Genomic DNA, 15229 nt, shown 5'->3' with positions numbered 1-15229 from the left:
ATAATAAAACAAGACTAAGAATACCAAGACCAAGCATTGGTACACTACAGTTTAATGATTAGTGCTACATATAAGATTTCATCAGTGCTAAAATAATACTGAGGTTCAGTGGAAAAATGGAGTACAAACCATTAGATATAACTAAGAAGATTTGCAGTTCGTACTTATTTCAGACAATCACTTGTTAAAGATGGCAAAGTATTAGCTGAACAGCTGAGAGTTAATAAAACTGCTGATATCTGGAAAAGTTGCCAGATATCTTGCCTGTTACATCATTTCTCTGTTTATTTAAAATATTATTAGCGATAATAAATATTTTTATTGCAGTGCTTTGTTACTTAAGTAGAAAGGGCGTTTTTTTTTTGTTGCTTTCTCTTTAAAGCCAAGAAAAAGCACAGAGGAGAGAGCACTAAGCTGATTAGGTGCTGGGGCTGGAGGTAGGCCAGTCCATGGCTGCTTGAAATGGGAATTTTGGGCCAGGTCCTGAGGAAGCTGGAGTGGGTTATTAAAGAGCGAGTGGCTCACCCAACAACAATTAGCAACATGCCAACATGCTTCAGTTGCAGGTTATGTGGATTTCACAAGCAAGACCTATAAATGAAATAAGATCCTAAAATGGTAGTTAGGTAGAAGTAGAAGGTAGAGCTTCTACTGATATATTTTCACATGCATATGAAATATTCTAAATATCTAAATATATCTACCAGGACATATGTTTTACCTTTGCTATTATGTTGACGTGAAACATCACTAGACTCAATTCCACGGCTGCACTTTCTTTCTTTCTAAAAATATCTTGGCTGCAGAGCCAAGACCTCAACAGGTGGTTGGACTGGCAGGTCGCCAAAGCTGAGGTGAAAGGTTAAAGGTCATCCAATACACCTGCACCTGTTGCAACTTTGAAAGACGTTCAAGTGCAGCTGTGGCTTCTGCAGGCCATTACACGGCAGCAGTCTATTAGACACCCAGCCTCAGGCCGGTTTACAACTGGAATTCATCCAACGGAGATGTCTTACTGCAGTGATGTAACTAATCAAATCTGCCATCCATCACGACCACAACCTACAAACCACACAGAGAGCAGGACGTGTGGGGCCAAGTGACAAATAATACCTTTATAAACAGTGATGTGAATCTGTGGGTAATTCACAATAGCAGTATTTTCACTTTCTAAATTGGAAATGCCTCTCAGTGTCCATACACCCCCACCATCACACAAGCAGACACCTTCCCACCTACCCTGCTGTTTTATTAGTGCCTGTCTCAGAGCTAGCTAACCCCTCACCCTGATGCTTTAAATGAAACCTTTTGTCAGTGTCCTAGTCTAGTGTTTAGAACAAACTGAGCGAGCAGTCTGTCAGGCCATGTTTGGCTTTATAGACAAGGGAGGGTTTGGGGGAGAGAAGTTACACAATACTGTTGGCTGCTCTCTCCAACACAAATGATTTATTGGCCAGCAAGAACTGGAATGAAAGACACAGATACGAGAGAGTGACAGAATAAGAGAAAGTGAGGAGGTAAAAGGAAGGGAAAGTGAATCGGACTGAGTAATGGGAAAGTAAAAGTGAGGACCATGCAACGAGAGTGGACACTGGTTTAGCCAAAGCCTCCTGGAGCCGGCCTTTCTCTGGATAATGAATAGCTGGAAATCATTAAAAAGAACACGAAAATGAAGGAGGCTACAAAGAGAAGGATGGTAAAAAAGACATTGTGAAAAAAAAAAAGAAGCCTTTTAAGGGCTCCTCACCATGGCGCAACAGTGGACCGCCATCAAGCATTTGGCTCAACCAAACATGAGGCAATCATATTAACCAAGGAAAAAACAAAAGGGAGTCCAAGTTCACCATCAACTAGAATCGCAAATCAACAGAAACCTGATACGTTATGAGAAACCATAAGCTATGAGCAATATAGGACTAGTTACTCGAAGTGTTGATAGACCTAGTACCCTGTGTTAAATGATCCTGTCCACAGTCTCACGCAACAGTGACCACTAATATAATAATAGACCAGAGGGTTGAACCAAAGGACTGTTTCCCACTTATTTACAGCCAACATCAGCTTTAGTTTAACTAGAATCTTGATGTGAAAGAGCCAAATGTTTTCATTTTTGATATGTTCAGAAAAGACAAATGCCTACTTTGTACCAATTTGTCTAAGCATTTCCAGTTCAATAAATGTGAATGGCTGCACTTTCTACTCATTCAATCAAAGGGAGAGTTTAGTCCAAATTTCTGTGTGTTCCGAGCATACTGGAGAACAACGCTGTTTTATTGACTGTAATTTGAATTTAATAAGTGTAATTTGACAGCCATTATTTTTAGACTCATTAAGCTAGCACTGGCTATGGAACACATACACGCACAATAAAATAAGGGAAAGCGAGTGGATGAGGGGGAGGTCAGTGAGAAAGCATGAGAAAGTCTCCCTGTCCTTCACATTTGATCCTTGAGAGTTTAGAGCAGGCACAAAACCACAATTAAGTTTAGCTTTAAATCGGCTGGGATCATGTTTCCTGGCAGTTCTCTGTGTGTATCTGTGCAATATTGAATTAACAGCTTTAAATTACACCTTTAAAGACAATAAATGTGACCAAAGTGGTGCCATGTAGTGGCTTACACTCAGGAGTTTAACGTTTAAAGGCATGGCGCTGAGCCAAAAAGGGTCACTGTACTTCTGACTAAAGGAATGGAAAAATTCAAACACAAGTGGAGGAGATAAGATTTTTATCTTTACCACATCCGGTATGATGTGGTGACTAAAGCCAAGGCTAAAACTAAAGAGCAGAGATAAGAAGACACTAGAAAGTCAGACCAAAAGCCAGAAAGAGAGCCAGACTGGTCAGTTATTAAGTGAAAATACAACCTGGCCCATCTTCCAGGAGTCCTTTCAGTGCTTTTAGCTTAATCATACTCTCCTGGCAATGGTCGACTCATGTCTTCACAGACAAACACAGCACTACTGGGTCATTTAAAAGGACAGCAAGGCCCTTGATTAGTGATCACTGTGAGCTAGTTCATGGATAAGAACCTCTGCATAGGCAGGGATGTATGGTCACTTCACAGACTATCATATTGCTTCCGGAGTGATTTTTATAAAAATGTGTTGTGTCAGTGCGATCATCTTTCTCCTTGGTTTGGGTCTGGCTGGGACACTAAGGAATACATGTTGCTTGGTTAGCATAGACAAGACTTTGCCAAGATGTCTTGACATATAACAAGAGGATCTAATTATAGTCCTGTCTGAAGTTACATGGCTAGAAATGATGGTGACACTTTATTACAGTGGCCGTTATCTTGATCAAGAATTTTACAGGAAAGCAGTGGGTGTGGTGCAGTTTTTTTAAAACCTGTGCTCCCACGAAATGACATGTTCACACTGGATCTTTTGCTCATGGGGTGAACTAATGCGTCATTGTACAGGAGGATCAGCCCAGAGAACTGTTTGAAAAACTCCCAACCGGTAATACTTTAAATTTATTTTTTCATTTTACTCTTGTCTGTAATCTCTTGTTAGGTAGCCAGCAGTAGGGCACAACATGCAGTATGCTTATGCTACCTCTTCCACCTTGTGTTTTGTATTCTAATATAGTTTGAATGTATGCTGGCACAAAAACAAAGAAAGCTGGTGAGGGTTCTCGTATTAGTCACTGCACTTTCAACTGCGACTGTTTGGTCATGATACTTGCACATGGGTTACTAAAACTGGAGAGGATTACACCCTGTGTGTTGCACCGTCACTTAGAAGTTCATTGTGGTCATTTTCTCCCAGGCAACAGCAGACATGACAGAGACAAGGTCAGCAGTGCGTAAGGAATTGGGAAATTTCAAATTGGGATAAAACAGTGACAAGAATCCACAAAAATTCCCCATTTGTGTAACTGAATACAAAAACAACAGAAGGTTCATTATAAATATACTATACTGGGCGTCAGCTTTGGGATGTGTGGTTGCCATTAGGTTGAGTCGCAGTTACAGTGTTGTAGACCCTGATGATTACAAGCTGTATGAATGGCTGTTCCCATGGTTTTGTGGCTTTGTGCAACGGGAACAGTGACCCCACTGTAATCCATGGCTGTTTACATTCCAGCAGATCAGTTCCTACTGGAACCATGGGGAAGGAAGGGCAGGGGTTAAAGAAGACTCTCATGCACCGTATCTCTACAAAACCAACACACGCCTCACCCAGGACCTGCACTTAGTAAACAAACCACAATAATCCAATATAGAAGACTTGCACTGTCTTAACACCATTAGCTGTGGCCAACGTCTCATTTATCCTTTTCTCTTTTAACTCATCCAATCTTAAACTGTACTGTAACACAAACTCGCGTAGTCCAGGCAGTCTTTCAACTCCGTTTCCCATGGCTTGCTGTGAGTCGAAGACAGGAGCTCCCCCTATAAGTATCCCTAATTTGATGGGGTGGGGTGGTCAGCCTCCACTTATTCCCTACATAGAGTGCCTGGAGGCAACAACACAGCTCAGAGGCCCTGCCCACTCATCCATCCCCCAGAAAGCCGTCCTCATTCCCAAACCAACACAGGACAAAAGCTCCTCAAAATTTGTTAAAAATAGTCCCCAATTTCATGTTTCACAGGGCAAGAAAAGGGAGGGGGTTTATGCATGTCTCAGCATGTCAAAAGGTCTTACAAGTGTGAGGGCAAACACTTGCTGAGGGTGTATATGCTCCTGTCGGGAAGATTCAGGAGAGAGGCAGCAGAGCAGAGTGTGCCTCAAGTTAAAAGAATGCACAAATGTGTGGGAAATGGAGAGAAGTTTGTCAAAACTCTTAGTTCTTGGACACTGCTGTGGGGCAGGGGTCCACTATTTGAATTCCAGTAAACACAGGAAATTGATTGAGCTAAGATGAAATGAGAATGACTTCAACAACTGCAACGTCATGAGAACATCATGTTCTCCTTGGAATAACAAGGAACATGGCTGCGATTCAGACAGTCAACTGTAGGCAATACAGACTAAAAGCAAATGCAATTCAAGTGTGTCTGAATGGGCCTTTTGTCTAATGCAACTCAATAGGTAGCCTGGTTTTATTTGCAGGTATACTGTGCTTGTTTGAGTCTGGACTAAAATGCATTAAGAAGGTTATTGCATTTTAGCATTGAGACTGTTGATGGTGTCTACAACATTTCCTCACATTGTTCAGAGGTAGGTGTACACTGTATTGCCAGTTAATCAAAGGACGTAACAAAAGTCTGAGGCTGTGATTCAGAGTGAGCTCAGAGACCACAACAGAGATTGAGACATTGCAATCTGTGTGTCAGTGCGTGTCAGTGTGTGTGTGTGTGTTAGACAAGGTTACAATTAGGTCATCACGAGGTCAAAGGGAGCTAGGTGTTGCGTGGGGTATTTAGGACTGCATAGCGAAGCAGTTATTATAGTGTGGGTGGTGATCATTTCAACTTGCACTGATGTCATCAAAGTGGCTTTGTGAAGCTGGAGAGTTCTTCACACCCACATACCTGCCCCTCACCATGAGGTGATAATGGATTTTTTTGCGTGTACGTGTGTTTCTCACATCACTTAAACAACTCGAATGGCTGAATCTCACAGTTGTGTACGAGTGGCCTCTGTTTATGTTTTTCATTTTGCTTTTATTTACCACATATTGATTATAAGACCACCCACCCTCACCAGTGTTGTCAGTTTAAAAGTGACGTTTCTCGAACCCTGCAACACCTGCTCCTGACATGGCCTCTGCAGTCAAGCACCCTCGGCCCCAGGTGCATTCACTCACACGCAGAAACATGTGCAGCTCAGCACAAATTGGAACTCAGTCTGATCCCAGCCTTGCACATTTGTTTCGATGCTGTGTCTGTTGTTTTTTAGGGGGTTTTTCTTTTTCTTTTTTTTTTGCTACAGCTACTGTAGAAAGGCTTGCTCACCATATGACTGAGCCTCAGAGACAGCCTCAGCCCACACACTCGTGCTTTGCTTCCAGAGCGTTCTGTCCTGTATCCATAAAGTCAGGACAGAGACAGCTAGAGCTCTCCACAAAACAGAGAATAACTGTCCCTGTATGTTACACATACCATGGTCAACTGTTGCTGGACAAAGAGACAAAACATGTTGCCTTGGCAACGCTCCACTGAAATAACTGCATTGGTCTGCTCTGGGAAAATCTAGCTTGTGCATTCAGTAAATACTGGAGAGTGAATTGACGGAGGGCTTTGTGAGTAAATGTATCTTATTTCCATATTTACAGCTAATAAAATGTATAGAGCTAATGCAGTTTACTAGCTTAGACAACGCATTTCAACTCCTTTCTTTGGAGGTCTATGCCAAGAACAATCCAGGAGAAGGCTTTACCAACACATTAGCATTGCATGGCAGCACATGCTCTATGCAGGCCAACATGTTCACCCTCTCCATCGTCGGAACACATTTACTCTTTATCTTGTGCCTACAGCAGTTACGTTTTCTGCTTTTTACCACTTGTCTCTTGCTCTTAAAAAAGTGTTGGGTGTTCAGCGTAGGTGGGCAACCCCAAAATCGATGGCTCTCCCAAGCCTTCGCAGACCCATTCCTTTCCCCCAGAGTCGTGCCACATCCTGAAGGTTGGGACCGCAGCCCATCTGGGTTTGGTTAGAGCCAAAGACACAAGAGCCATAAAACTAGGCCGAGAGGAAAACAGAGGGGGCACCTCCTCATCTACAACCCCAACCAGTGCTCTCAGATGGGGGCTCTGATGTGGTCTGGAGCGACGTTATACTGGTGAAAGCTGGCTGTCTTTAGATTTGACCTGATGTCATTCAAGATACAAATTTTTTTTTCTTAATTCAGTCTCTTTCGTGTATTTAATGTTTGTTTAATGTTGAAAGCACTTTGCACTGAAACTTTGACATAATGTCAACATTAATTATTGCAGCTTACAGTGTTTTGCAATTAAAAATATATCATACTTCATTGCCTTGCATTAACTGCAATTCATTTAAAAAAAAAAAAAAATCACATAATGCCACTCACAGAGTCTAACCCTACCCAACGTTCAGCTTCAGAACAGTTCAAATCTGAATTTTATCTCTGTCCACAAAAAAACAAACCAAATAGCCAAGATTTTTTTAAGCGCTCTATTCAACACAAAACAATTATTCTAATGTTCAGTGTGACAACTAGGTTCTATATTTAGTGTCACTTGATATTTCCAGCTCCAGACCCCTCCCTAACCCCCCTCTCCTTTTGATCACGCATTCAGAGGAGATGAAAAGATGAAGAGTGACATCCATAGAGACCGATGAATGGCAGGACAACATCCGGCTCTTTCCATTGTCTCTTTCAGTAAACATATAACCCATCCTTCTTCTGGCATAATCACTCTACCAGTTCTTCAAATACAATTTATTGGCTCCAGTTTGAAGAAAATATTAAAGGCCAGTGCAGTATTTTTGCCATGTTTAATACAGTAAAAAAAAAATAACAACAAAAAACTCTGCCTTGCTATTCAACAGATTTCTATAGGGGTAATGAAATGATGCCGAAGGGCACAGAAAAGAAAAAATAAGTCTACACGGCATCATAGCCCCTGCTGCTTCTCTTACATAAAACCTCTCAGCATCTCTCTCCTCTGCCAGAGAATGCCACATACAGTATGAAAGGGTCAAATCCAACAAAGCATGTGCTGTTTCAACTACTTCTGCTTTCACCTCATTTCAAAGCACATCCAATGTTTAGAAAAAAAACTGTTGAGTGCCGCTTTGGGTCAATCAATACTCAGCGTGCCCACATGCTGCAGTATAATGAAGTAGTAAGACAATATATAGACTATATAGTATTCAAAGTGACCTACAAAAGCATGACCTCAAAAGGACAGTTGGTCTACATATACAGTATAGAAATATAAGCATAAGCTACATAAGTGTTGTCTAGGTTTAAGATCTTCCTAAGAGGTTTGTCCGGTTTATCTTTCAGAACAGGAAGTTACCACGGGACTCTTGCAAAATAAGTATGTCAGCCACTAACAAACACAAACAGCTTGGCACATGACTTTTAGTATCAACACCATGTGGTATCACGTCATCCTTTTTGACACCACAGTGCTAGTTAGCTTACTGTTTAACACATTCACAGCATAGTCTGTTGTGCGCAAGAGAGCACTGGTGTCAACCATTTGGCGACTTTCAAGTGGTAGTGAGCCCATCATACCCTCCAGGTATTCCTCGGACAAATGCAAATCACCAATATGCTAGTGCATATATTCATTCTTCTCTTTTTTTTCAAACAATCAACATGTGGAGTATTTACTATTTTACTATTTTGATAAATGGAAATGAACAAACTAAAAATCTTTCGGTTAGAGTCATCATTACTTAATAAGTCTTGTGTCATGGGACGTATAATACACAGGGCAATCGACAGTACAACCTTCTGTACATTATCAAATAGTGGTCATGGCTTTTATTTGTGACAAGTGAAAACTAAATGAGTTTCTCTGTAATTGTATCATATTTCAATAATAAGCCTGCGGCTGTACGGCGGTAACCCAAAGTCAACACTTCCTCCAGCAGTGTCATTAAAAGAGTCCTGGAGTTAAAAAGGGGAATAATAATTTCCCTTTTTTGACTGCTGAGTTTGAGTTTCATTAACAGTTTAAGACAAAGACAGAAAAGCGCAGGGGGAACAATCATCATCAAGTTCAGGGGGTGAAAATGAAAATCAAGAACAAAAAAAGGCACTATACTAACACACGAGTCTTCATAGCACTTTTTCCCAATAGACCATTTTGTGAGCTAGTATATTTGATACCAGGCCATTATTCAGACATCAGCATTAATTTTAGAATTTATTATGTTTATTATTATACTTATTTTTTTACTTTTTAATTGTTTACTCCAAACAAACAAAAATAAGCAGCTGACAGGAGGGAAGCTTTCACTTACCATTTCGTCCAGAGCATAGCGAAGTAAGCCATGTTCGTAAAGGATGAAGAACCTCCTTTGCCATTTCTGCATTTAGAGAAGAAGAGAAAGTCATGACATGTCAGTCGCAGCAGTAAACCACATGAGCATTTAAAAAAAGGATGAAGTAACGTGAAAATGTGCAAATATTTAACATGAGGTTTGAAACCTTGTCATTTATTATGCATTTACCAATTTTAGCCATGGCGGTTTAACAAACGCTGTCAGAAGCACGGACAGATATTTAGTTTATAAAGCCAGAGATTCTCTATTGTAAATGTTCCAAATCGTATATACTATACACGTCAGGGTGTAGTTTAAGACTCAGCCACAACACTGGTGCACACAAACAGTAAATACACAAAGACAAGTAAGCCAAGTAAGCCTTTGGAAAACCGTGCATGCAACGACAACCCGATTTTTGGCTGACTTTCAACATACAGTTTACCACATCAAAAGCTTTTCAAGTTAGCTGGAAAACATTTTTTATCATCATGCGAAGTCTAAAAATCAACTATCTTCTACTACTATTTCTCCATAATAAAAACGAGGAATAAAAACAAAGAATATGAAAACACCTGTTTTTTATGCCCAGATGAATGTAGGTATAACACATGCCCAATGTGCCTCACGGGGGCATATAAAAAAGGGACCATTAACCACAATGCGCTAAACATAGAGTATTCCATTTCATTTTTGTATATTGTAATGTTTTAAATGGAAAGTGCTTTTAATTTTGTATGACTCAGTGTTTATTCTTTGTAACCCTGTCTGAATTGTAACATTTGATGCCATCACCCTTTGGTGGATTTGCCTGCCAAGGGACTGCCAACGAAACTGAGCCATCGAGTCAATGACTGCTATAAAATACCTGTTTAATAAACAAGTAAAATCAAAAACAAATACATATGAAAAACACAACCTTGAACTGATATCCGACAGTATCATGTCAGTGTTTGACCAAAATACTTTAAGCGCACACTGTTATGGACCCAAGCATACTGAGGAAGATTAAGCCTATCATGTTTCTGAAAGTACAAGGTCAAATTGAACACACAACACAGTAATTCTATCTCTCGGTTAGAAAAGCATTTATGCCGATATTTGTGCAAATGATACGATGACAGCTTTCATTGATCTTCTTCCTCGTTGGCTTGATGAGCTCTCCACTGCCCCCCTCTTATCTTAATGCACCGTTTTGTCTCAGTGTTAGATATCCTGAGCTCCTATTCCAACCGAGCCCAATCCATGAAATATTGAGAGGTGCTTTGTAATGTAAAAGCCATTGAAAGGTCTCAACAGGGGTGCTGATGGCATTCACGGGTGATGTTAAAAGGGACACTGCAGTAGTATCCATTAAGAGGCTATTAAAAAGGTGACAGATATGTGGCTTAGAAAGATCACTTCTGTATTGTTGTTGATCGACGGGGTAGAGCCACAGGTGCAACCTGTCAGACTAAAGTGGTCCTAAACCATGACTCATCCAACGTGTCAGCTCTTTTTCTCTGTTATTTGCTTGTTGGTCAGTCAAAACCTGACCAACCTGCTCAACTCAGCACTACGTACAGGCTGCCAATTACACCCAGAGTTGAAAAGCTGATTGCAAGAATAGGCCGAATACATCAGTGATTATGTCAAAAGCAGCAGCAGACTGTTGACAGTAGTTTGAGTTGAAGGATTCAGAGGTGCTTTTCCCCAAAAACCCATATGGAAGCCATCAGTGTGGCTGTGAGAACTGGGACTTTTCCTTCTCCTCCCCCACATTCTCTCTTTACTCCTTCTTTGGGATTCACCACCACAGTATAATCTGGGAGCTGATAAAGGAAGCGGTGCAACAGAGCAAGTCTCCCATTACATGATGATAGGGGAGCAGGATTCATGAAATAAAAGTCAATATTAGGCTCATTATTGCCTGAGAATGAGGCTTGTTCTGATAGAGGGCCAAAGCCTCCCACAGGAAGCTGCCGAATCCGTGAAAAAAAAGAAACAACAAACAGACCCTCCTGTTTGTCTGATGTCAAAGGAGTGCCACAGTAGATAACAAAATTAAAAGGAAGGGCTATGCAAACCAGTCGCCTTTTTCAACTCACATAGCACCCTGAGAGCTGCCCTAATATACAAAACTTATCCCATCTCACTCTAAAAGCTGTTTAACACAAAATCCAAAAGTACTACACATTTTAACTCTTCGAGTCAATGATGAGTCAAATAAAGCTGCTCCCTTCAAAGATTATCAATTAAGCTCCAGAAAAAAGTCCCTTAATTAAAAAAAAGAGAGACAAAAAACAAAACAATAATCAAATAAAGTCCACTTACCCGGGATCTGTGTAAGGGATTGTCAAAATTTGTCCCCTCAGGTGCGAGCAGCAACCACCCTCCGTATATAGGTTTTGCCTGGTGAGGAGAAAACATAATTACAGTGTTGAAAGCAAACACTCAAACACGCACAACACATCGATCGGCAGTTCAATTCTGTATATATTAAATCAGCACAGATATACCTGCAACACCTAGTTTAAGCTACGAACGGTGACCCAATAAACAGTATGCGACACTGATGCATGCACAGTTTAACTCCAGAAAGGTGTGTATTAGTCACTAGCTGCCTCGAGTTGACTGCAGGCTACATTCTCCAGCTGGCTGTATCCCAGAGCACCATGCTGTCCTGGAAAAAGGCTAACACACATGATTTTCCCTCTGATCCTCCGGTGGACTGGTGGGTGGAGGGGGCATCGAGAGGCAGTAGTTAACAAGAAAAACAGTGGATGAGAAACAGGAGACAGCGCAGAGCCTGGGAGCTTTCATGGCTACGGATTTGCAATTCAAACCTGAGAAATGCAAGTTGGCCTGGCAGTCTTTCTTAAATAGTTCTGGTACGAATTTGAACTCTAGCCACGCTAGTAGTCAGCATTTGTTTGCCGAGCCAAAGAAGTCCTGCATAACCACCGCAGGCTTGTGTGCACAGAAGCACACATTTGACAAAATATTTACACTGAAATGTTACCAACACCTTAAGAGCTTAACAAATTAAGTACCTTATGTAATTCAACTGCACACCCAAGTCTATGGAACAGTAGTCTACAAATCAAAAGGGAAACACTCTGACATTTACAGCCGCCTGGCACCTCTTCGTCCCTCTATCAGTGCTTTTGATTACAGTCATAACTTCATCCCACGTAAAGCTGAGTATAATCCAGCGTAAAATCCTCTTTCACTTTGATTACAGGAGGTGCAGCATATTTCTCAGCTGAGCGACTCTGCAAACAAAAAGACATAACAGGAATTTTCAATCATAAGCCCGTAACTGTAACCTTGGACACTCCAGAGTCTGCGCAGACTTGCAGGGGAAACAACATCCACCTTTTGGAAGACAGCCTGCGAGGTGACAGCGCACAGGAATAGCACCTTGCAGATAAGTTATTTGATAATGGGACTGCAGGAAAAGGGCAGTACAGTAAGTGTTGAGAGGGAATCAAACTAAAGCTGGGACACTAGCTTCCTCTGTTCCTGTGAAAAAATTAATCTAAAGCCAAAGGAGGAACACTGAGACCGTTTAGAAGAACGTCCCATCTCTCCTCACATGACCTGACAGCAGCCCGAATGGCAAGTCCTCCTGAGGGAGAGAATATATGAGATGAATCTAGGTCAATTTTTACCTTTCAGTGGTTTAAGGAAGTCATTTGAGTGTATTTATGTATGTTCACAACAGCCCCAGGGTCTAAAGCTCTGGATGGAAATATGCACAGAGTGAGATTCACAAGCCTTCAGTATCTTCTTTTTTGTGGCACTTTAGGAAACAATGGACAACATGACCAGCCTGTCCCGGGTCTTCAGCCTCTGACAATACATGATAACCTCTCACTGGGTGCAGTCATCAAAGGATAAGGTTCATAGTCAATGGATGAGAAATTCCAGTGAGAAATGACCCCAAAGATTATTTCCATTTCAACCAGGGGAAAATGTGTAAAACGTTAGTCCTCGCCCGGCCACGCTGGAAGACATTACCAACTAAAGAAGCATCCGTGTCAGTCATATAAAGCATGAACTTGGATATGGGTGACTCTTAACCCATCACGTTAAAACAGCTTACGAAAAAGGAATGATGACTACATAGGCCATCAGAGTTCAGTGTGACCCAACGCCAACATTCACAATAACCCAAGCCAATATCAACAGCACGGTGCAGCAGGGAGTGTTAAAGGAAAATCTTCATTTGTGATTAATAGATTACTGGAAAGCAACAATGTGATTTGCGACACCCTCACATCCTGAGTGCCTTCGGGGACAAGCATTGCATTACCTAAATAACAAGACATTTTATATAAATATATCATTGTAACCAAAAATGATTCAACTGATGTTAGGCTACTGTGCTGGAAGGCATGGAGCTGGGTGGAGGCCTATATCTACATGAATTAAGGTCAATGTGGGCCCTTGGGCTAGAAAATAATTGTGTCCAATTAACCCAACCTTTGCACTTCATGGTCTATTAACACATGACAAGCAGTTTGAAATGTGCACATCAAAAAGGGACAGATAACAACAGGCTTAAAGACAATATAACAATGTAAGTATTTTTTTTTTAAAAAAAAGCATTTTGTTCACCTGATTTAAGTCTTCGTCGTTCAGCAAGTGTGACTCTCTGGGTTTAAAGCAGTTCTGGCATTTACTTTTGTTGAAAATGTTGGCTTGAAATTTCCGACAGGGGTTGTTGAGTGACATGGTTGGTGGAGAAAGGCGACACTTGATGCAGAAAAAAAGAAATGTCCAAAAAAAAAAAAAAAACTTTAAAAAAAATTAGGTTGGATTCAACTTACTAATGTAAATATAACACGAAAACTTTCTAGAACAAACCCGGTAGAAGGAAGAAGTCTGTTTAAAAAAAAAAAAAAAAAAAAGGTAAGAGTGCGTCGTTCACCTGTCCCGTGTTACCTGAGGCGGTGAATAACCTCACGTTAAGTGATATCTATGATAGTCATCTTGCGTGAGGGGGTTCGCCTCCCGCAGCTAACGTTGACCTGCTAACTTTTTTTTTTTTGGTGTGTGTGGTTTTTGTGCACGAGCTTACTAAGAAGTTGTCAAATAAAGTCGGAACGACAGGTGTGCACGGTGTCTTTTTTTTTTTTTTTTCTTCCTTTAATTGCGTCCTCCAGCGAGGTGTCGACGTTTCACAGGTGACATTCCGGGCCTTGAGCTCACTGCAAAGGTCCCGTCAGCCTCCATCGGGCGGAACGAGCTCTACCGAGGGAGGGAGTCCACTTTGGCCCCTCTCTGCCTCTCTGCCTCTCTCTCTCTCTCTCTCTCTCTCTCTCTCTCTCTGTGTCTTTCTATCAAACAAGTGATACCGCACTCATTGCCGTTAAATCTGTTTTAACGCTTCTAACGTCTCCGTTCAAGGCCAAACACCGTTATCCAACTTTAAAACCGCCATACACACGGCTGTCACGCCGTTGGATCCATAACCGTCGGGTCCCGGTTCGTCGTAGCGCCCCGTCTTCGTTGGCACTGGTTACGCAGTCTGCGGTGGATGTTTTCGTGAAAACCGTCGGTCGGGTCCGCACATCCAGTCGGTGGAGAGAGATGGGGAGGTGCACAGGAGAGAGTGGAGCGATGATTGACAGCAACCGTCGACCAATCAGATATATAGACACGCCCCTGTGTTTTTTTAACTAGCCAATAAAAAGCCTCGAAAAATCTCCAATACTTTCCCCTCAAGCTAGGTGGGCTTTAAAGAGCCCATGACAACAAAAACTAACTTCTATGTGAAGCTGATATGTTATTAAAATAAGCCTGAGCTAATATTTTCTCATTTTCAGACTGAAAAGACAGACATTTATTCAGGTTACCCACCTCATTTGTAGAGGTTGTTTCTTTAGCTGATGTTTTTGTTTTTCTTATGTGGTGTGCTAATCTTCAAAATCCACAACAACAGGATAGGGAAGCAAAAGAAGAAAAGAAAAGGTAACTACTTATTAAAACATTTCTAGTTACTTTATCTTTTTTTCCCTCCAGTATTTGGTTTCTAAACAGTCAAAAACATAAGAAGAAAGATGCATCAATGATGGTACACTTTGATTATTTTACATTTCATGTGGTGTGTGCATGCAAAAGACCAGTCTCAAATGCACTAGTACACAAAATACACCTACTATTAAAGTGACAAATAACATATTATTACACATAATATGACATGAAACACTGTGACACCGTATTCTTGTAAATTACACATTACACATGTTTTTTTTAACTTAATGGTTTGATTTGATTCGATAACAACAGATGAGTACATAACAGAAATAAAGCATGAATCTAGTATG

The 15229-nt window shown here is 41.1% G+C and overlaps 1 protein-coding gene across 9 annotated transcripts in view; it reads right to left on the bottom strand.

Annotated features, from left to right (window-relative positions):
* Nucleotides 1-14527, bottom strand: part of LOC104919698 (myosin phosphatase Rho interacting protein) — a 46060-nt gene extending 31533 nt beyond the window's left edge. For 6 of the 9 annotated variants that reach the window (XR_003463978.1, XM_027289674.1, XM_019271106.2 and 3 more), the window contains exons 1-3: nucleotides 13518-14527; nucleotides 11229-11306; nucleotides 8895-8960 (exon numbers count right to left, since the gene is read on the bottom strand). Coding sequence is in view for 7 of the 9 variants with exons in the window: in XM_027289674.1 (XP_027145475.1) it covers nucleotides 8895-8960; nucleotides 11229-11306; nucleotides 13518-13634 (261 nt within the window). In the remaining 2 variants the exon portion in view is untranslated. Of the gene's footprint in view, nucleotides 1-8894; nucleotides 8961-11228; nucleotides 11307-11413; nucleotides 11508-13517 lie in introns of those variants that run through there. The other 3 variants (XR_003463980.1, XM_019271108.2, XM_019271104.2) reach the window with 3 other exon arrangements.
* Nucleotides 14528-15229: the final 702 nt, after the last annotated feature.

Source organism: Larimichthys crocea, chromosome XVI (genome assembly GCF_000972845.2).
Source record: "Larimichthys crocea isolate SSNF chromosome XVI, L_crocea_2.0, whole genome shotgun sequence".
Lineage (NCBI taxonomy): Eukaryota > Metazoa > Chordata > Actinopteri > Sciaenidae > Larimichthys > Larimichthys crocea.
This window is presented reverse-complemented; position numbering and strand designations above follow the sequence as displayed.